Source organism: Falco punctatus (assembly GCF_963210335.1).
Source record: "Falco punctatus genome assembly, chromosome: 1".
NCBI lineage: Eukaryota > Metazoa > Chordata > Aves > Falconiformes > Falconidae > Falco > Falco punctatus.
In genome coordinates this window covers 126,135,209-126,155,841 of record NC_137580.1, presented here as the reverse complement: position 1 = coordinate 126,155,841, position 20,633 = coordinate 126,135,209, and the positions used below count along the sequence as shown (strand labels likewise).

Here is a 20,633-nt window from a genome sequence, read left to right as displayed (position 1 = left end):
TGGAGCCAACACCTTGCGAGCATCCTTGGGGACTGCGGGGGGACTGGGGACCAGCTTGGCTCCATGTGCATGTGGAGCCGTCCTCCCTCAGGAACATCCTTGGGGATCAAGTGTGATCTGGGACTGCAGAGGGACTGAGGACCAGCCTGGCTCTATGTGTGTGTGGAGCCATCTCCCCTTGGGAGCATCCTTGGGGACTGCAGGGGACTGGGGACCAGCCTGCCTCCACCCACTTGCTGCCTCTGTTGCCTGCCGCTGGCGTGGGATGCATGGAGATGTCCTCCCGTGGGCCTCCAGCTGCATCCTGTGCCTGGGGACCCCACAGCAAAGCCCCATCCCCTCTGATGCCCGTTGTGACCTTCGTTAAGGTGACGGCAGGGCGGGCGGTGGGGCTTGCCCACGCACTCCGCTCCTGTGCCCCGGCACGCTGGCATCATGCTCTCCAGAGCCAGCTCTGTTTTTCCATGCATAATCTTGCCGGTGCTGGGCTCTCCTGCGAGCTCTCCAGAGCCTGACTTCTTCTCGTACGAGGAATCATAACATGCAAATCAGGCAGCTTGATGTCTTTAATGAAATCCTCGGAAGGAAAGCGCTTCTCTGGTGAATTGAGGATATTTATTTCTCATACAAGAAATTTAACATGCAGATTAGTTGGGTCTGGTAATTTATCACATGAGATTGCCCTATTAAGGGCTGCGTCGAGTCCTGCTGCCTTCAGAAATTACCTTACACATAGATTACCGCTGGACAGACTCTCATCCAAGAGATGCATCTTCTCTATACTAAATCAGCCCTCTTCCCGCATCCCTCCACAGCTGGTGCGGGAGCCCAGCAGCTACTAAAGGATCTCCTGCCTCTTCCCAAGAGCCCAGATCCTCTTTGCCGGGAGCTCGCAGCCTGGGAAAGTGTAATTACATCTCCGACACTGGCTGGCTTTGCTGCCGTGGTGCTCACCATGCCTCCCCCCAGCAAAAGAAGGTTTGCAGGACTGAGCCTCCGGGTGCACCCCTGGGCTGGGGCTGTTCCAACGCCCTCCCACCTTACCGGGATGCTTTGGGCTGCGTGTCCCCCAGGGATGCAGGGAACACAGCACGCTGCACACACGGGACCCTGTCAAGCCTTTATGGCCCCTTGAGGACTCCAGATGTTTGATGCCCATACTGTGTCCCCAAATTATGTAAAACGTAGAGCCAAGACCCTCTGAAAAACACAGACCTGGGGGCAAATGGGGCAGTTCACCCCTAGCTCCCCGCTGGGACCCAGCCGGTGCCGCTGCTCACTGGGAGCACATCCCTGCTCCGGCTGGGACCAGCTTTTTGCCAGCGCAGGTGTGAAGCACAGCCCCCTCCCCTGGGGAGCTAATTGCCATTCAATAATATAATTAATGGGAGCTGATGAGCACCAGAGGGCTTGCAGCCAGGCTTAGTGGGAGCCCAGGAGTGAGTTTCTGGTGCTTGTGGCTCCAGCCTGGCTGGCTTCATGTTCTGCATCGCTGCGTGTGGGCAGAGCCTCCAGGAGTGGCGGTGAGGCAGCACCGTGCCGGTAATGGGCAGCGCGGGGTGGGCTTTGCTTGTGATGCTTGCGCTGCGAGGGCTCCTGCCCTTCTCTCTGCCTCGTCTGGCTTTGAGGGGGACGTGGGGGGGTTGGTGTGGGCAAGCGACCGCGATTGCCAGGCGCAGGGCAGTGGTAGGCATTAATTATTAAATGGCTCATTGTTCTGGCAGGGCCAATTGAGGCAGCGATTTACGGTGCCGCCAGCGCCTGCTGGATTCCCCTGACCGAAACACTTTGCCAAGCGGAGGGGTGACGGCTCTGGCCATGCGTGTTAAAACAGAACCCTTTCCAATGAGGAGCTAATTGACATCCAATAATACAGTTAACAGGGGCTGATGAAATACCTGGGGGGGGGGGGAGGTGGTGGGGTGTATTAAAAAACTTATTGAGCGGCAGCCCAATGCTGCAGCTGGGCACGAGTGGAGGTGCTGGGGCGCGTGGCTCAGATGCTGGGAGTCGTTAAACCTTTGCTAAGTGTGTTTTAATGCTCACTTGACATTTCATTATCACATAGTAACTGTTCAAATACACATCCCCTCTAGAATTAATTAGTCGTTATACAGGATATTAATCAAAGGGGACCGTGCCAATGTGCTTATATCCAAAATCCGATCCAGCTGTTGCTGTTACTGGGCGGCATTGGAAGAACGACACAGATTTCTGCACTCTTCTGGCTTTCAGTTTGATGGATCAAATCCTTTGGCTGATGCTTTTCCCGGCCCCTCTCCACCCCCTCAATCTAATAATAATTCAGCAGCGTCAGCCCCACGCTTCTCAGCAACCCTACAATAATAGAGCTGCAAGCACCAGCCAAGGCTGGGGCATGGCTGTGCCCGGGCGCGGGGCATCGCCGTGCCGGGAGCAGCCCTACCAGAACAAGGTGGCACATGCAGCCTGGTGTGCCGAGCGTATCGGTGGTGCCGGTGCCTGGCCCAGAGTTGCAGAGTGTAGCGTGGCTATGGCTGGTCACGGGGCTGTGCCCTGCCCTGCCTTGCCACGGTCAGGCTGCTGGTGGGAGCTGGGCTGGCTGGGTGGGTGGGTAAGTTGTTGTTCCCCACGTGCAGCCCATCCATCTGGCAGATGAATCTGGTGCCAAAGCCTTCTGCTGGCCGGCTGCTTCTGCAAGCCCACCGATCCCCTGGCATGGGGCTTCTGGCTCTGGAGTCCCCTCCCTGACCCCGGGGCCAAGCGTGGCACAGCCACTTTCTGACTGAGCCTGGAGACTGCTGCTGTTTTCCAGCAGTGCATTTTTTTGAAGCATGGGTCAGTCCTCGCTTCGGAAGTGCTTTTCCCTACAGACGTTGCCCTGTCAACCTCTGTCTTTACAAACAAACCAAACAGTGGAGTCAGCAGCAAGGGCTGTGCCGGGAGCAGGGCCAGACCTCCGTCCTGGCTTCAGCGGCCCAAAGCACGTCTCCGGGCTGGTGGATGGGCAAAGCAGCCCCGCTCGGCCGCAAGAAGAGGAGCTGCTTGTTTGCGCGACATGGCAGAGCTGGGAGCTCCCGCTGTGGCTTGTGGCATCTCCTCCTTGCTCAAACTGGGGGGGCTGCGTGGGGTGCTGGGGCAGCATGCTTCACCCCTCGTCCTGCTGCAGCACCCCCGCTGCGAGAGGGTGAGACGGGTTACCGTCCCCTTACAGCTGGGCGTGATGGGGGAAGGAAATCAAATCAGAGCAGTCTTGGATAAAAGCCTCCGTGGAAGCCGAGCAGCAGAGAACAAAGTCTCTACTCATATTTGGTTAATGACTGCGGGCCAGGCTTCGCCCGGTAATTGATTTCCTTTCTCCGGGCTATTTTCAGCCGCTTAGGTGTGTGCAAATGCTCAGCTTCTTAATAGCTCCACTGGCGCGGGGACCAGGGCCTGTTAATTGGATCTGCAGGGGTGTCCCCACCGGGGGCGGGGGGGGGGGGGCTGCCCATGCCCACAGAGGTGTCCTGGCTCCCAGTGCTTGGGGACAAGGTGCTGCAGGGGGGCTGCGCATCGGTGGGTGCTCCAGGCATGGGTGCATGTGGGCCCCAAGGATGGGGGTGGTTTGGGTCCCACAGGGTGGCTCATGGGCTGTGCTGGGGGCTTTGCACTGGCCCCTTCCCAGGAAGAGGGTTTGGAGGGGACGTGACAATGAGGATGTAGCAGGGGGATGCGCAGGGGGGTCTGTGTGGGGACCACGCGTGCCCCTCTGCTGCTGAGCCGGGGTGAGCGTCCGCAAGCATCCATCTGCCTGTCCACTGGCATGCGTGTGTGTGTTCAGGAGTCGCGGTGTGTGCGTGTAATTTATTAACGAGGACACCACAAGGAGAGTGAGCCCATTATTCCTGGTGTCTGCATCAGTTCCTGACAGCTCTGTGGAATTGAAATATCTTATTTAAAGCCTCTGGGGATCAGTTTTAAATATCAGTTGTGACACTCAAGGACTCGTTCCCAAAGGGGGAACTCCTTTCTCCCGCAGGGGTGGGTGACCCCCAGCACACCGCGTGGGTGGGTGGTGGCAGTGGGTTTGATGCCAGCCCTGCTGTGCCTACCTTGGCTGGGTGGTGCCACCAGGCAAAGCAGGAGCCTCATGTCCCCAGACCCATCTCCCATGCTGGGGAGGTGGGCACAGGGGCCTGCTGCACTTCCTGGCAGAGGGGACATGTTCCTTCTGTCTTACGAAAGTTTAATTTACGCTTGGTTATCAAAAGAACAAATAAAGCTGTGATGAAATAGCCCGCAGCATGTTCTAATGCAAGATTCGATTTTGGGCAAGGGGGGGTTGAGCTTATTTATTCCCTTTCTGCTTTATCTCAGAGTGCTCCCCATCAGGGGAGGCAATGCTGCAGCACCTGCCCATCTCCCCAGAGCTTTGCCCATCTGCAAGGCTGAGGCCAGGGGCATCCAGCCTATTTTGGGGGGTGATGGAGCAGGATTGCAGGATTGCTTGCATCCCTTGTTGGGGGGGGACTGCTCGGGGAGGTCTGGTGGCAGTGCGGTCCGGCTTGGGGATGGGGACAATGCTTGGGAGCTGTGGGCGATTTGAGACACGGTTATTTCCTTTATCTGCTTATCAGCTGCTAGTGGTGGCAGCTGATAAGAGCAGGCGCTGGGATGATAAGGCAGTTCTGTCTGACTAATCGGAGCGGTGCTGGGATCAGCTGCTCATGGGTCCAAGGCTGTGTGACACCAGCAGACCCCTGTGTCCCTCCGCCACACACCACTGGGGCTCGGTGTGGGGCTTGGCACAGGGGTCAGGACAGTGGGTACCAGGTCCCCAGCAGCTGCCTCCACCTTTGACAGCTTGAAGCCACTTGCCTAGTGCCTCCTGCTCATGTCACTGAGTCACCATCAACACACACACACCCCCAGCACCGGGTGGGTGACAGCACTGGCTCATGCCATGTGTGTGGTGAAGCGAAAGCACCTTCTGTGTGCGTGGCCATGAGTCCCTATGCAGCAGTGAGGGACACTGTTGTCTCCCCAGCGTGCACACGTGTGTGTGTGTGCACACAAACATGCCTGCACAGACATGCACATACATGCATGGACACACACCTCTAGCAGCTGCTTTTGGGGAAGGACCCAGCACCTGGTGCAGGAGTTGCTGCCCAGCAGTAAATGGGGGGTTACATAGGACCTCCAGCCTCTCCGGGGGTGGTGATGGTGACTTGGATGTCCCCACCACCACTGAGGTGGATCCTCTCTCCTGCAGGTACATGATCACGTCGCTGGACCGCACACATGCCGGCTTCTATCGCTGCATTGTCCGCAACCGGATGGGAGCCCTGCTGCAGCGCCAGACCGAGGTGCAGGTGGCCTGTAAGTGACAGCCCCGCTCAGCGGGGGACTGGCTGGGGACACCCAGCTCCCCAGCACTGGGGACACCCAGCTCCCCAGCACTGGGGACAGCTTTGGCACTGGTGCAGCCCATGGCCAGCACACACGTGTCCGGAGCACCCCTAGGGCGATGCTGGCAGGGACAGGGCTGTTGCTGCCTCTGCTGCCCGGTCAGGCTGTGGTGGTTGGGGTGCAGGGGGGTACCCCAGGGTGCAGGCAGAGAGCACCAGGGCTGGGAAACCCACAGCACCTATCTGGGTGGGTGGCTCTGGCTTTAGGGACGCTGAAACACTTTGCAGCATGAAAGCAGCCCCGCTTCTCCTGCGTGGAGCGCTGAAAGCAAACACCGTTGATAATTGTTTCCTAAAGCAAACAGGAGCACATGGGGCCGGGTGGCTGCGTCCATCAGCGCAGGGGAAGGGGCAGCTGGGGGGCAAGTCGGTCCTGGGTGCTGCTGCCATGGCTGGGCATGGATCCTGGGAATGAGCAGGTCCAAGCGGGATGGGCCAGACCTCGGGGTCTGCGCTGGGGGGTGATGCAGAGGCACCATGGGGGGGGTTAAGCAGGACAGGAGGGTGCTGAGGCTCAGGACGCTGGCTCTGTGCCTCAGGGGACCTGCCCCTCTCCATCACCCCTTCTCTCCAGGATGTCCCCAATCCCATCCCCTTAAAAGCCTTCCTAGGAAGCAATGACAAATCAGGGAGCTAATGAGAAATTAATAAGGCAGCTGTGCTAACAACTAATGATAATGGCAAAGTCGTTAAAAAAAGATTCTTTACATGTTTTTAATTACAGCAATTAAGGGAAGTCAATAAAAATCCCTTGCCCCCCCTTCTCCATGCACCCTGCTTCACTCTGCTTTCCTCAACTGCTGTGCACTTCCAGCCTGCAAGCAGCTGGGCAGGACAGAGGCAGCGGATGCCCCATCCTGGCCCACAGAGCAAGATCATGCTGGGCTGCTCCCGGCACTGGGCACTCTGTTGGGGCAGGGAGAGGTGCTGGGGAGCTCTGGGACTGAGCCCGCCTCACTGTGTCTGCACCCCACCTTTGGTGGGGGACACAGGGGCAGGGTTTCCCAGGCTGGCATGCGGGTGATGGGCCTGTGCAGCTCTGGGTACTGCAGGGGTGGATCCTGGTGGGAGCACAGCCCCGGGCATGCAGTGCTGCTCTGGATGGGGCTGAGCTGCCCCACCTCCATCCCATGCCCTGTGCCAGCCAAGCCACCCCAGCTGAGGAGGGGAGCAGAGAGCAGACTCCAGGGCAGCCCCTCTGCAGCCCCTGGGGGAGCCCATCCCCATGGCCTCCAGCCTGCTCCCCAGCCAGACCCGGGGCTGGATCCTGCTGGGTCCCCAGGTGTGCTGCTGGCCCCTCCCCAGCCTCTGACATGGTTCTCCTGCACATTTTGCAGACATGGGGAGCTTCGAGGACAGCGAGACACAGCAGAGCGTGTCCCATGGGGAGGCGGCTGTCATCCGTGCGCCCCGCATCGCCAGCTTCCCCCAGCCGCAGGTCACCTGGTTTCGTGAGGGCCGGAAGATCTCCCCCAGCAGCCGCATGTGAGTACCCCCAGCATCCCCCTGGCATCCCCCCGGCATCCCCCCAGCATCCCCCCAGCGTCCGGGGGGCGGGCTGCGTTTCCCTTGGCTGCCGTTGTCCTTGCAATAAGGATGTTTAACAGATGTCTTGAGCACATCATGCTAAAACCCGGAGACAGAATTGGCAACTAATGGCTCTGTCACTGGGGGAATGAATTTTTTAAAAAATGAAAAGAAGAGGGAGGAAAGTGAGTGAAAGGGGTGCAGCATGTGCTGGGCCAGCAGCTGGTGAGATGGGGGTGGGCATGGCACACGCATGTGTGCGAGGGGTCCCAGTGGGGCCATGGCAGCCCCCGGTGCTGCCAGAGCAGTGAGCCTGGTGCTGGCAGACACAGTGTAGGGGAATTGAATTTGTAACCCGCATTATGCAGGAATTGAACTGGTCTCCTTTCCATTTGCAAAGCAGGATTGAGGAGATAAAACTCCTTTATCTCATATTTAATGGTAAAAAATATGTTCCCCAAACCATTTTATGTTTCCAGCAGATTAGATCGTTCCATAAAAAATAATCATAATAATAATAAAAAAAAAGTCCTATTAATCTGCAGTGTCCGATGTGCGCTGCTTGGCACGGGGTGGGGTGTGGGGCTCGGTCCCGGCACCGTCTGGGGCCAGTGGCTGCGCAGAGCCCCGGGCGGGGCTGGTGGCCGGTTCCTGGGGCAGGCAGGAGGAAGGCTGGGGGTCCTGCCTGTCCCATGTGGGTGCCCCAAGGCTGGTGTGGGTGCTGAGTGGGGGAGCAAGGGTTCCAACTTGCTGCATCAGCGTCCCCATTGGGTTTGCATCCGCATCTCATGCCACCCACTCGTCCCCACAGAGCCATCACGCTGGAGAACACCCTCGTCATCCTCTCCACGGTGGCCCCGGACGCAGGGCGTTACTACGTGCAGGCGGTGAATGACAAGAACGGGGACAACAAGACGAGCCAGCCCATCACGCTGACCGTGGCCAGTGAGTGCGGGGGGCATTGCCCCCTGGTCCCACTCCCCCTGCGCTGCCTGGCTCACCCCCAAGTTTAATTTGCAGTAAATCTCTTCAGAGGCTCCGGCTTCTGCTGACTTAACAGTTCAGCCGCCTCAAAATTTATTTAGGCACTTCGGGCTGTGTTGCAGGCGCTAATTGTATCACGGGCAGAGCCTCCCGCTCCATCCCTGCTGCCGGGGCTGGATCCGGCCGTGCCCCGGGACCAGTCTGCGGGATGGGATGGTGCGATGGAGCCCCACCGGGAGCAGCTTTGCGGCAGGACACCCTGCCCCACTCCTGCCCACGTTCCCCTCCCAGCCCATGTTGCTCCAGATCAGCCCCTGCCTGGGGGACACCCCTGTGGCCCCTCCATCCCTCCAGTCCCCTGGGACCCTGCAGGACCTGGCCGAGGGTCCCCTGGCCCCTGTTCAGGTGGTGACAGCCCATCTCAGAGAAGCTGCCCCAAAGTGGCATCAGTCCTGTGGGTACTCATCCCATCTCCCCTCCCGCTGCTCCGTGGAGGGGTTTATCCCTTTCTGCAGAGGGCTCTGCCTGTCCCCCTTCCCCTCCTGCCCCATTAATCTGTTTTTCTGTACCTCAGCGTCCTGGTGCGCAATAAACAACCTGGAGCCCATGTTTATGGATTCAGCTATATCAGCAGCTTTCAAGCTGATCGCATTTTTACAGCGCCTACATGAGGGTTTTTTATTGTTGCAATCATTTTGCTTTATATACTCCCCTTCTCCCTCCTCCCGGCCAGCCGGTGCTGCCGTGCAGGCTGGGGGCCAGGCTGGTCCTGTGGGCTCCTGCAGGAGGAGGGGACTTAGGGAGAGCTATGAAGGCACCCTGATGCCAAGGTGATGGGCTGGACCTGCCCTTCCTACCCATGGGAGAGCAGAATCCATGGACCTTTGGTCCCTGCCACCTTTGTCACCTCCATGTCAGGCAGGGCAGGCACAAGGCTTTGGGTGCCTGTCAGCCTCACTGGGAGCTGGGGTACCCGGGTGTGAACAGGGGGTGCTGATGTCCGTCCCTCTGGCCTCCTTCCCCAGATGTGGGTGGCCCGGCTGATCCCATCGCACCTACCATCATTGTCCCACCCAGGAACACCAGTGTGGTGGCCGGGACCTCAGAGGTGACTATGGAGTGCGTGGCCAATGCCAGGTGAGTAGCAGGATGGGGATGGGGGATCTCCCCATTGGCATCAGCCAGCCCTAGGGCTGGATGTCCTCAGGTCCCTTCCCACCACGACTCCGGGATGGAGGGAGGTGGGGGGGCTCTGTGGTGGCTGGGGTTGGCTCTTGACATGCTCCTGGGCTCCCCAGGCCGCTGATCAAGCTGCACATCATCTGGAAGAAGGATGGGGTGCCCCTCTCCAGCGGCATCAGTGACTACAGCCGCCGGCTCACCATCCTCAACCCCGTGCTGAGTGACAGCGGCTACTACGAGTGCGAGGCTGTGCTCCGCAGCAGCAGCGTGCCCGCCGTGGCTGAGGGCGCCTACCTCTCTGTCCTGGGTGAGGACCTGGCTGCAGGCAGCCCAAACCATGTGTGCAGCGAGCTGGGGCAGCCTCAGCCCTGGGGCTGAGGTGGGAAATGACAGGCAGGAGTCACTGGCGGTGTTTGGACAGTGGGGCCAGAGGACCCCAGCTCCAACGCAAGCCCCTGCCCATTGCTGTGCTTCCCTTTGCAGAGCCACCACAGTTCATCAAGGAGCCGGAGAGGCACATCACAGCCGAGATGGAGAAGGTGGTGGCCATCCCCTGCCAAGCCAAAGGTGAGCTGCTCCCCAGCTGCCCTCCCCGTGCCGCCACAGCCCTATGCCTGACATGGCCCTGGGCTTTGCAGGCGTGCCCCCCCCCGAGATGGCCTGGTACAAGGACGCTGCCCTCATCCACCTGGAGAAGCTGTCCCGCTTCCAGCTCCTGGCAGATGGCAGCCTGCAGATCAGTGGGCTGGTCCCCGACGACACCGGCATGTTCCAGTGCTTCGCCCGCAATGCGGCTGGCGAGGTGCAGACCACCACGTACCTGGCCGTGACCAGTAGGTGCCAGCCCCCGCCCGCCCTGGAGCCCGGGATGTGCCTGGGACCCCCTGGCTGGGCTCCACAGGGGGCTTGGGGACCCCAGGAAACCCTCCTGTGGGCATGGGACCCCCCCATGCCCTGGGAATGGGTCAGTTCCGGGCTGGGCACTGGGAAGGGCTTCAGGGGGGGCTGTGCATCTCTCTGCCCCACAGGCATCGCTCCCAACATCACCAGGGGTCCTCAGGACAGCACGGTGATTGATGGCATGTCTGTAATCCTCAACTGCGAGACCTCGGGGGCTCCACGCCCGGCCATCACGTGGCAGAAAGGTATAAAGGGACTGGGGGCACTGGGGGGTGGGCAAGCCTGCCCTCCAAGCATTGTCCCTGCCCTGCCCATCCCTGCCTGCCCACACGGCCCCAGGGCTTGTGGCTCTGAGCTCCATGGCCCACCAGGCTCATGGCCACCAGTCTTGGCCGATGGCTGGGGTGGTGGGAGCTGATGGGGCTCCCTGTGTCACCCAGGGGAGCGGATCCTGGCCAGCGGCTCGGTGCAGCTGCCGCGTTTCACCTTGCTGGAGTCGGGCAGCCTGCTCATCAGCCCTGCGCACCTCGCTGACGCCGGCACCTACACGTGCCTGGCCACCAACTCCCGTGGCGTGGATGAAGCATCTGCCGACCTGGTTGTCTGGGGTAAGGCACCCGCCAGAGTGCCAGTGTCACCCAGCTCTGTGGCAGCTGGGCTCTGTCCGCCGCCTTGCCGGGCGCATGGTGCAGGGTGGACCCTGCCCAGCTCCGTGGGTGGCTGGGTGCTGCCTCCCACCGTGCGTGGCGTGGGATGGAGCTCTCTGGGGGTGCCAGGAATGGGCTTTGGCGTGTGGCTGGTTGGTTTGTGTGGGTGCGAACTGGGGCTGGCCTTGCCGATGCCACCCCCACAGCCCTCCAGGCAGTGCTGGTGGCTCATTCTGCCCCCCTGCAGCAAGGACTCGTATCACCGACCCGCCGCAGGACCAGAGTGTCATCAAAGGGACCAAGGCTGTCATGAGCTGTGGGGTCACCCACGACCCCAGTGTGGATGTCAGGTGCGTGCTACGGGGCTGGGAGGCTCGGGGGGTGCAGGCACCCCCAGGCTGCTTGCCTGCTGTCACCGCTGCCTGCCTGGGGAGGAGCGGGCAGGGGGGTGGCTCCATCCCCAGCCCTGTGCTGGTGGTCCTGCAGTGCCACCTGGTGCCCTGTGCGCGGGGAGCCCGGCGCGCTGGTGGGACCCCGGTCCCCTCTTCTTGTGGGGAGCTTCAGGGTGCTTCAGGGCTCAGGTCTGTGCCCCCCTGCACAGGTACATCTGGGAGAAGGATGGGGCACCGCTGAGCCCGGAGAGCGGCCCGAGGGTGCGCCTGGACAAGATGGGCAGCCTCCACATCTCCCAGACCTGGTCGGGTGACATCGGCACCTACACCTGCAAGGTGGTCTCAGCCGGGGGCAACGATTCACGCAGTGCCCACCTCCGTGTCCGGTGAGACACCCCTTCATCCCTGCCGGCACCCCGCGCCAGGGCTGTGCTCCCTCCCTAACTGCCCCCTCCCTAACCCCCGTGTCCAGGCAGCTCCCCCACGCCCCTGAGAGCCCCGTGGCCACCCTCAGCCCCCTGGAGAAACGGGCCATCAACCTTACCTGGGCCAAGCCCTTCGACGGCAACAGCCCCCTGCTCCGCTACGTTGTGGAGGTCTCCGAGAACAGTAAGAGGCTGCTCCCACCTCCCCGGCCGCGCTGGTCCTGGCGAGGCTGGCACTGGGTAAAGTCCAGTCTCCAGCATCACCCCAGGGCAGTGCACAAGGGGATGCTGCGGGGAGTTTGGGGACACCGGGGCTCATTAGCTGGACAGGGGACCCCAGCACCCTGCAGGTCAGCTCTTCCACCCCACTTCCCCCCTCTCCCCATGCAGATGCGCCCTGGACTGTGCTGCTGGCCAGTGTGGACCCCGAGTCAACATCGGTGGCAGTGCGGGGCTTGGTCCCTGCTCGGTCCTACCAGTTCCGCCTCTGCGCCGTGAACGACGTGGGCAGGGGGCAGTTCAGCAAGGACACAGAGAGGTGAGCTGCAGCCAGGGGTCCTGGGGGAGCCGGCGGCCCTGGGTGCTCACTCCTGCCTTGTCCCTCACAGGGTGTCCCTGCCCGAGGAGCCCCCCTCCGCACCCCCTCAGAACGTCATCGCCAGCGGCCGCACCAACCAGTCCATCATGATCCAGTGGCAGCCGCCCCCCGAGAGCCACCAGAACGGTGTCCTCAAGGGTTACATCATCCGGTAGGCACGGGTGGGGGAACACAGGCATCCCATTCCCAGCATCCCAGGGCACCGGTGGGGACACTGGCAGCTCTGACAGCAGCTGGTCCCCAGATACTGCCTGGCTGGGCTGCCTGTGGGCTACCAGTTCAAGAACATCACCAATGCCGACGTCAACAACCTACTCCTGGAGGACCTCATCATCTGGACCAACTATGAGATCGAGGTGGCGGCATACAACAGCGCTGGCCTGGGGGTGTATAGCATGAAGGTGACCGAGTGGACTCTGCAGGGAGGTAGGCAGGGACAGGGGCTTGGTGTTCACCGCAGTGGTGACAGGCTGTGCCGTGGGGATGATGGGGATGGGTGGCAGGAGGATGGGTGTGAGGATCCTAGGAGGACTGGGACCTGCTGGGGAGGGGTGATCAGGGCTGCAGAGCCAGGGGCATCTTGGGGCACCATCCTGGGTGCCTGGGGTGCTCCCCGCTGTGGGTGCCTATGCTCCTGGGGTGCTGCTGCCTAGCTGATGAAGGCGACCCTATGGAGCTGGAGTTGCTGCAAGCCATCCCTTCCTCCCGGCAGTCCCCACGGTGCCTCCAGGGAATGTGCAGACTGAGGCCACCAACTCCACCACCATCCGCTTCACCTGGAACCCCCCCAGCCCCCAGTTCATCAACGGCATCAACCAGGGGTACAAGGTAAGGGGTGATTGCCATGGGTCTCCCCAAAAACAGGGCAGCCAGGGCTGGGGAAACTCGTCGGCCAGCCTCCACAAATTGGCTTGACTCCTCCTCCCAGCCTGACTGTTAAAATAATATTTACTGAGATTTAACACTTGCATGGGTTTGGAGTCTTCCATGCTCTGTAATTAATTCCAAATTGCAATTAATTAGAATTTACATTAATGAAATTGAATTAAAACATTAAACTTGTTTCTTAATCCACTCAAAAGAAGTTCAGGAATTTAATTGCCGCTGAATGAGATAACCAGAGCAAGTAGGATATTTAACATTCTTATTAAATGCCACTTAGTATTTTTGATTAGTATTTTTAGGGCCTAATTAGTATTTAATTAAGTTGCTATAGGCTATCTTGCACAATACCAATTAAATGCCCAAACATCCCTCCTAAATGTGGGTGAGTGGGCGATTACGCGTCGTTATCAATGGGAGTTAATCACAAAGCGCACGCTCCGTATCGGCTCTTACGGGTAAACACGCATGGTTAAAGGCATCAAGTGTTCCCTGCACTGTTAATTGATATTTAATCAACTCTGAATAAATAAGAGGAGGCTGGAGGTGCCTGGAGGATGGTGTTTGTAGTACTGATGTGGGCGGTGGGGACGCTGGTACCCAGCATCCTTGTCCCAGCTCCTTCTTCCCGCAGCTCATCGCCTGGGAGCCGGAGCATGAGGAGGAGGCGGCGGTGGTGACAGTGCGGCCCAACTTCCAGGACAGCATCCACGTGGGCTACGTGGCGGGGCTGCGGAAATTCACCGAGTACTTCACCTCGGTGCTGTGCTTCACCACACCGGGGGACGGCCCGCGCAGCCCCCCCCAGCTGGTGCGCACCCACGAGGATGGTACGGGGAGGCTCTGCGTTCCCGCGGGATGCCCCCTGCCCATGTGCGGCTCCTGGGGAGGGTGGGAGCAGCCCCGAGATGGGGGACTTGGTCCCACTGGTGCTGCCGGTGGGGATGTGGAATGGTGGTGCTGCCAGTCCCTGGGGAGCCCCCTCCACGCTCGCTCCTTGCAGGGGTCCCGTGGGTGTCGAGGGCTCCTGCCCTTGGGTGCGTGGCTGCGTGCTGAGCCCCTGGGTGTCTTTGGGCAGTGCCTGGTCCCGTGGGACATCTCAGCTTCAGTGACATCCTGGACACGTCCCTGAAGGTCAGCTGGCAGGAACCACTGGAGAAGAACGGCATCCTGACAGGTAAGGGAGGACTGGTGGGTACCCAGCTCCCACATCGGCCCCTTTCCTGCCCTGCAGCATCTCCCCCAGCCCCACTCAGCTCCCCAGGGTGGGGGATGAGGGGGGCTGACAACGTGGAGTGCTTTCAGGCTACCGGATCTCCTGGGAGGAGTACAACCGCACCAACACACGGGTCACCCATTACCTGCCCAATGTCACCCTGGAGTACCGCGTCACCGGCCTCACCGCCCTCACCACCTACACCATCGAGGTGGCTGCCATGACCTCCAAGGGCCAGGGCCAGGTCTCCTCCTCCACCATCTCCTCGGGGGTGCCACCAGGTGAGCGCGGCAGCACAGGGATGCTGCCAGGCTGCCGGTGGTGCTGGGGGTGAGCAGCCGGTGCCTCCCATCCTCCTCTCTCCTTGCAGAGCTCCCCGGTGCCCCCACCAACCTGGGCATCTCCAACATTGGACCCCGCTCTGTCACCCTCCAGTTTCGCCCGGGCTACGATGGCAAAACCTCCATCTCCCGCTGGCAGGTGGAGGCACAGGTATGGGGTGGCTCCAGGGGGTGGTGAGGGGGTGCCAGGGGAGCAGCTCACCCCACTCCCGTCCCACAGGTGGGCCAGAGCGGCGAGGCCGAAGAGTGGGGGCTCATCCACCAGCTGGCTAACGAGCCCGATGCCCGCTCCATGGAGGTGCCCAACCTGAAGCCCTTCACCTACTACAGGCGAGTGGCCAGGACGGTGCTGTGCCATCCTCCCCGGGGGACTGGAGCCCTCACCCCCCATGGTGACTCCCCACTTTCCTCTCTCAGTTTCCGCATGCGGCAGGTGAACATCGTGGGCACCAGCCCCCCTAGTCTGCCCTCCCGGAGGATCCAGACCCTGCAGGCCCCCCCGGACATGGCACCTGCTAACGTCACCCTGAGGACAGCCAGCGAGACCAGCCTGTGGCTGCGCTGGATGGTGAGGGGGGGACACACCATGATGCGGAGGTGTCTGTGTCTCTGGGTGCAGGGCCGGTGGAGGGGTGGTGACCTGAAGGGGTATGGAGCTGGATGGCTGCAGGACATCAGGAGTGATGGTGTCTGTTTCTGTGGGCTGGGGCCAGCCCCTCCTGGAGCAGGAGTACAACGGGAACCCCGACTCAGTGGGCTACAGGATCCGCTACGTGCGCTCAGACGGGCGAGGGCAGGCAGCGGTGCACGTCATCCATGACCGTGTGGAGCGGGAGTACACCATCGAGGACCTGGAGGAGTGGACCGAGTACCGGGTGCAGGTCCAAGCCTTCAATGCCATCGGCTCGGGGCCCTGGAGCCACTCAGTGGTGGGACGCACCCGGGAGTCAGGTACCGCTGCCCACCCTGCAGTGCCGGGCACCCACCCCGGCTGGATCTGGCCACTGACACTCCTCCCCTCACCGCCCCCTCCAGTGCCCTCCTCTGGCCCCAGCAACGTGTCAGCGCTGGCCACCTCCTCCAGCAGCATGCTGGTCCGATGGAGCGACATCCCTGAGGCAGACTGCAATGGCCTCATCCTGGGCTACAAGGTGAGCTCCGACCACAGCCCTGGTGCTGTGGCTCTGCCTGCCAGCAGCCCTGCATCATGGCAGCATCGTGCAAACCTGGGAAGCATGGCTTTCCCGGGGAGGAATCGCCCTGCAGGCTGCCAGGTCCCTTGTTGTGCCACATCCAAGAGATGGTGCCCATCTGGTGCTGGCCTTTGCCACGGTGCTCCGTCCTGGGGCTGTGGCCCTGCCCGGCCATGTCACACGGGGTCTCTTGCAGGTGATGTACAAGGAGAAGGACTCGGATGCGCGTGCCCGGTTCTGGCTGGCGGAGGGCAATGCCTCCCGCAGTGCCCAGATGACCGGGCTGGGTAAATACACGCTGTACGAGATCCGTGTGCTGGCCTTCACCAGGATCGGTGACGGCGTGCCCAGCCGGCCCCCCATACTCGAGCGGACACTGGATGACGGTGGGTAACAGCTCCTGGATGGGCAGAGAGACCTGAGTGGGCTGGAGGTCCCCTGGGTGCCTAAGGCCATCCCATCCCATCCCATCCCAGGTCACTGGGGCAATCCCTCTCCCCCCTGACCAGGACAGCCAGGGCTCCCATTCCTGTGGGATGGGAACTGGCGCTTTGCGTGCACTTGTGCACTCCCTGGTGAACCCCATCTCTCCTCCCTCCAGTGCCCGGCCCCCCCGTGGGGATCCTCTTCCCCGAAGTGAGGACCACCTTGGTGCGGCTCATCTGGCAGCCGCCCGCAGCACCCAATGGCATCATCCTGGGTATGTGGGGAGCCATCCTGATTGTGCCATGCCAGGATGCTCTGCAGAGGGGTGCAGAGGTCCCATGGGACCACGGATCCACACAGGGAGGCAGAGACCAGCTCCCTGAGATACCCTGAGCATTGTGGTGCCCGTTGCCCCCAGGGCTGGGGTCTCCCCACTCAGTGGGCTGTGTTGGGTCCCTGGCTGTGTGTGAGCTCCCAGTGCAGGGAGCCAAAACCCCCCAAACCCCCTTGTTGCTGGCCCCGTGCGTGGGCAGGGATGGAGGAGGAAGGCATGCATAGGGGGAGGCCAAGACGGTGTCCCCTCTGCCAGCCCCACCGTGCCGCTCCCTTCCCCGCAGCGTACCAGGTCACCCACCGCCTCAACACCACCACGGTCAATGCAGCCGCCGTGGAGGTGCTGGAGCCCAGCGCCCGGCAGTACACAGCCACCGGCCTCCAGCCCGAGGCCACCTACCTCTTCCGCATCGCGGCACAGACCCGCAAGGGCTGGGGCGAGGCGGCCGAAGCCCTCGTGGTGACTACAGAGAAGAGAGGTAACGGGGTGGGGGGTCCAGCCCGTGGCAGGGGGCTGTGCATGCCCGTGGCGTGCCTGCAGCGCTCCCAGCCCCTCGCCTCTCCCAGACCGCCCGCAGCCCCCCGGGAAGCCACTGGCGCAGCAGGAGGAGGTCCGAGCCCGCAGCGTGCTGCTCTCCTGGGAGCCGGGCAGCGACGGGCTCTCCCCCGTCCGCTACTACACTGTGCAGACCCGCGAGCTGCCCGACGGCAAGTGGGCACTACACTCCGCCTCTGTCAGCCGCAACACCACCGCCTTCGTCGTGGACCGGTGAGGCACGGGCCGGCCCCGAGCCATGCTGTGGGGTGATGGGGGGCCGGGGAGGTGATGGGCTCTGCTTTTGGGCAGTTTCCCCGTGCCTCAGTTTCCCCATCCGATGAGGAGTGCTTGCACCAGCGTCGGGAAGACTGGCCAGCGTGCCCTGTGGGAGGGAGGGTGGCTCATGCGCTCACCTGGGGCTTCACTGTCCCCATGCTGCTCTGCTCCCGTGCAGGCTGAAGCCCTTCACCTCCTACAAGTTCCGCGTGAAGGCGACGAATGACATCGGGGACAGCGAGTACAGTGAGGAGTCGGAGTCGCTCACCACCCTGCAGGCGGGTCAGCGCAGGCTGCACCAGGGACAGAGGGTGTCTCCCATGGCCTGGGCATCCTCCAGTGCCCAGGGCATCTCTGGAGCCTCACCACCTGCTTCTCTCCCACAGCCCCCGAGGAAGCCCCCACCATCCTCTCCGTCACCCCACACACCACCACATCAGTGCTCATCCGCTGGCAGGTAACTGTCCCCTCTGCCTTGCGTGGTGGCACCGAGGTGTGCCAGGGACAGCCATCTCGGGGTGTCAGGGAGCCTGGGTCAGAGCAGCCCCTCACTGTCCTCCCCACGCAGCCCCCGGCCGAGGACAAGATCAATGGGATCCTGCTGGGTTTCCGTCTCCGCTATCGTGAGCTGGTGTACGACAGCCTGCGCGGCTTCACCCTGCGCAGCATCGGCAGCCCCGGCACCACGTGGGCCGAGCTCACCCGTGAGTGCTTGTGGCCCTGCCACGCCTGGGGACATGTGGCTGGGCAGGTGACACAATGGTGGTGGGTGGAAGGTGGGGCACGGCAGCATCCTGTGCTCCATGTCCTCTCCTGGGTACCAGCCTGGAGCTGGTCAGGCTGTGCTCCGTGGAGCTGCCACCAGCCCCCTCGTGCCACCAGGTCTGTGGTCCCTAGCATGCTCGTCTGTGATGTCCCCCTGTGCTCAGCCCCTGTGTCCCTGTAGCGCGGGTGTCCACGTGTCTGCACCTAACATGGGTGTCTGCGTGACATCCCGCTGTGTGTGTCTAGGTGCGCTGCTGTCCTCAGGCCCCAAAGGGAACAGGGTCACATCACTCTGGGGGCAGCAGGGACATGCGTGACAAGTGCAGACCCCAAGACAGGACCTTGCCATGTCCACTGCTCTCAGCTGCGGTTGGACCCTTGAGGAAACCCTCATGCCCAGACCCAGATTGTCCCGTTCAGGGGATGGAGCTGGAGGATGGAAAGGCTCCTCAGTGCTGTGACAGCCCCATTGGCCTCTGGGGGTGACAGGGTCCTTGCAGGGGACCCCTGGCCCACGCTGGGGGGGGCAGGCATGCTGGGGTGGGTACCTGGTGGCGGGACCCCACCGGTGCCATGCTGCATGCGGGACTAACCAGCTGCCTGCTCTCCCTGCCCCATGCCGCCCAGCCATCTACGCCGTGCACAACCTCAGCGAGGTCTCCCTCACCCAGTACGAGCTGCACAGTAAGTCACCGCTCCCCCACCCGTGTCCTCGCTGCCACCCCCTGTGCGTCCTTCCCTCCGCCTGCCTGTGCTGTGGGGTGAACCGGGCTCAGCTGAATGCCCCGGGACACCTCTGCCCACCTGCTCCTGTTGCTCCTTGGGGACACCCCCATCCTCCCCAGCAAAGGGGGCTCTGCCAGGACCCCCACCCCTCTGCCTGCAGGGAGGGACCCGCTCACCCCTTCTCCCCTTTCCCCCGCAGACCTGAGCAAGCACCGGCGCTACGAGATCCGCATGAGCGTGTACAACGCTGTGGGCGAGGGCCCCCCCAGCCCCCCTCAGGAGGTCTTTGTGGGTGAAGCGGGTGAGTCTTCTGGCATGGCCTTGCCTTGCGAGGGGCTGCCGGCAGCTGGGAGCTGTGGGGAGGGGGCTCTGCTGCCCTGGTACCCCCAGCTCGTGCCAAGGCGAGGCAGCGCATCCAATGCATCAAGGGAGGGGGGGGGCTTTCCCCTCCCTGGTCTCAGCTGGGCTGTGACACTTGTCCCCTCCTTTGGCACAGTGCCAACTGGTGCGCCACAGAACGTGGCGGTACAGGCAGCTACAGCCACCCAGCTGGATGTCACCTGGGAACCGCCACCCACCGAGAGCCAGAACGGGGACATACAGGGCTACAAGGTACCCGCACCCTGTCACCTGGGAGCTGGCAGGGAGCCGGGGCTGAGGGACACTGGGTGTGCTGGGAAGGTGCTGGGTTCCTGGGGGGGCACAGGGTGCCCTGGGGAGGTGCTGAGTGTCATTGGAGGTTGCCGTGTCCCCTGGGACACGCTGTGTGTGGTGTCGGATCTGGAGAGATGCTGGGTGCCCTGGGGAGGTGTAGGGTGTCGCTTTGGGGTGCTGGGTGCCCTGGGAGATGCTATACATGTCGTTGGGGAAGGAATTCTGGGGACGTGCCGGGTGTCCCAGCCCGGTGCCGAGCGGCCGCGGGACGGCAGGTGGCGCCGTCGGCCCTGGGATGGAGCCGGGATGGAGCAGGGATGGAGCTGGGATTGGAGCTGGGATTGGAGCCGGGGGCAGCAGGGATTGGAGCCGGGATTGGAGCCGGGATGGAGCCGGGATTGGAGCCGGGATGGAGCCGGGGGCAGCAGGGATGGAGCCGGGATGCTGCCAGGATGGAGCTGGGGGCAGCCGGGATGGAGCCGGGATGCTGCCAGGATGGAGCTGGGATGCTGCCAGGATGGAGCCGGGGGCAGCAGGGATGGAGCCGGGATGCTGCCAGGATGGAGCTGGGATGCTGCCAGGATGGAGCTGGGGGCAGCCGGGATGGAGCCGGGATGCTGCCGGGATGGAGCCGGGATGCTGCCAGGATGGAGCCGGGATGCTGCCAGGATGGAGCCGGGGGCAGCAGGGATGGAGCCGGGATGCTGCCAGGATGGAGCTGGGGGCAGCCGGGATGGAGCCGGGATGCTGCCAGGATGGAGCCGGGGGCAGCAGGGATGGAGCCGGGATGCTGCCAGGATGGAGCCGGGATGCTGCCAGGATGGAGCCGGGGGCAGCAGGGATGGAGCCGGGATGCTGCCAGGATGGAGCCGGGGGCAGCAGGGATGGGGCCAGGGTGCTTCCACGTGCTGCAGAGATGGAGCCAGGATGGAGCTAGGATGGAACTGGGATGGAGTTGGGGTGCTGTCAGGGTGCATCTGGGGTGCTGCCAGGATGGAGCCAGAGTGCAGCTGGGGTGCCAGGATCGAGCCGGGGTGTTGCAGGGATAGAGCTGGGGTGCTGCCAGGATGGAGCCAGGGTGCAGCTGGGGTGCACCCAAGGTGGTGCTCGGATGGTGCTGGCGTACATCCAGGGTGCTGCCGGGCTGCCCATCCCCATGCTCTAGGCACCTCCTTGACCACATCCGTGGTGGTTCC

General features: G+C 62.3%; 1 protein-coding gene across 5 annotated transcripts in view; it reads left to right on the top strand.

Moving 5' to 3' along the window:
• The window catches only part of SDK2 (sidekick cell adhesion molecule 2), a 52,172-nt gene that overhangs the window by 24,654 nt on the left and 6,885 nt on the right, over positions 1-20,633 (top strand). For all 5 annotated transcript variants that reach the window (XM_080386908.1, XM_080386905.1, XM_080386907.1 and 2 more), the window contains 34 exons: positions 5,237-5,343; positions 6,770-6,917; positions 7,771-7,904; positions 8,969-9,080; positions 9,242-9,432; positions 9,609-9,692; positions 9,764-9,958; positions 10,154-10,270; positions 10,466-10,633; positions 10,920-11,022; positions 11,274-11,450; positions 11,537-11,673; positions 11,880-12,027; positions 12,098-12,238; positions 12,332-12,513; positions 12,800-12,915; positions 13,604-13,799; positions 14,048-14,146; positions 14,275-14,466; positions 14,556-14,677; positions 14,747-14,856; positions 14,944-15,094; positions 15,240-15,477; positions 15,562-15,677; positions 15,916-16,105; positions 16,321-16,419; positions 16,763-16,957; positions 17,046-17,247; positions 17,471-17,574; positions 17,679-17,749; positions 17,861-17,996; positions 18,685-18,741; positions 18,983-19,084; positions 19,280-19,395. In XM_080386908.1, coding sequence (XP_080243034.1) covers positions 5,237-5,343; positions 6,770-6,917; positions 7,771-7,904; positions 8,969-9,080; positions 9,242-9,432; positions 9,609-9,692; positions 9,764-9,958; positions 10,154-10,270; positions 10,466-10,633; positions 10,920-11,022; positions 11,274-11,450; positions 11,537-11,673; positions 11,880-12,027; positions 12,098-12,238; positions 12,332-12,513; positions 12,800-12,915; positions 13,604-13,799; positions 14,048-14,146; positions 14,275-14,466; positions 14,556-14,677; positions 14,747-14,856; positions 14,944-15,094; positions 15,240-15,477; positions 15,562-15,677; positions 15,916-16,105; positions 16,321-16,419; positions 16,763-16,957; positions 17,046-17,247; positions 17,471-17,574; positions 17,679-17,749; positions 17,861-17,996; positions 18,685-18,741; positions 18,983-19,084; positions 19,280-19,395 — 4,756 coding nt within the window. The remainder of the gene's footprint in view (positions 1-5,236; positions 5,344-6,769; positions 6,918-7,770; positions 7,905-8,968; positions 9,081-9,241; positions 9,433-9,608; positions 9,693-9,763; positions 9,959-10,153; positions 10,271-10,465; positions 10,634-10,919; positions 11,023-11,273; positions 11,451-11,536; positions 11,674-11,879; positions 12,028-12,097; positions 12,239-12,331; positions 12,514-12,799; positions 12,916-13,603; positions 13,800-14,047; positions 14,147-14,274; positions 14,467-14,555; positions 14,678-14,746; positions 14,857-14,943; positions 15,095-15,239; positions 15,478-15,561; positions 15,678-15,915; positions 16,106-16,320; positions 16,420-16,762; positions 16,958-17,045; positions 17,248-17,470; positions 17,575-17,678; positions 17,750-17,860; positions 17,997-18,684; positions 18,742-18,982; positions 19,085-19,279; positions 19,396-20,633) is intronic.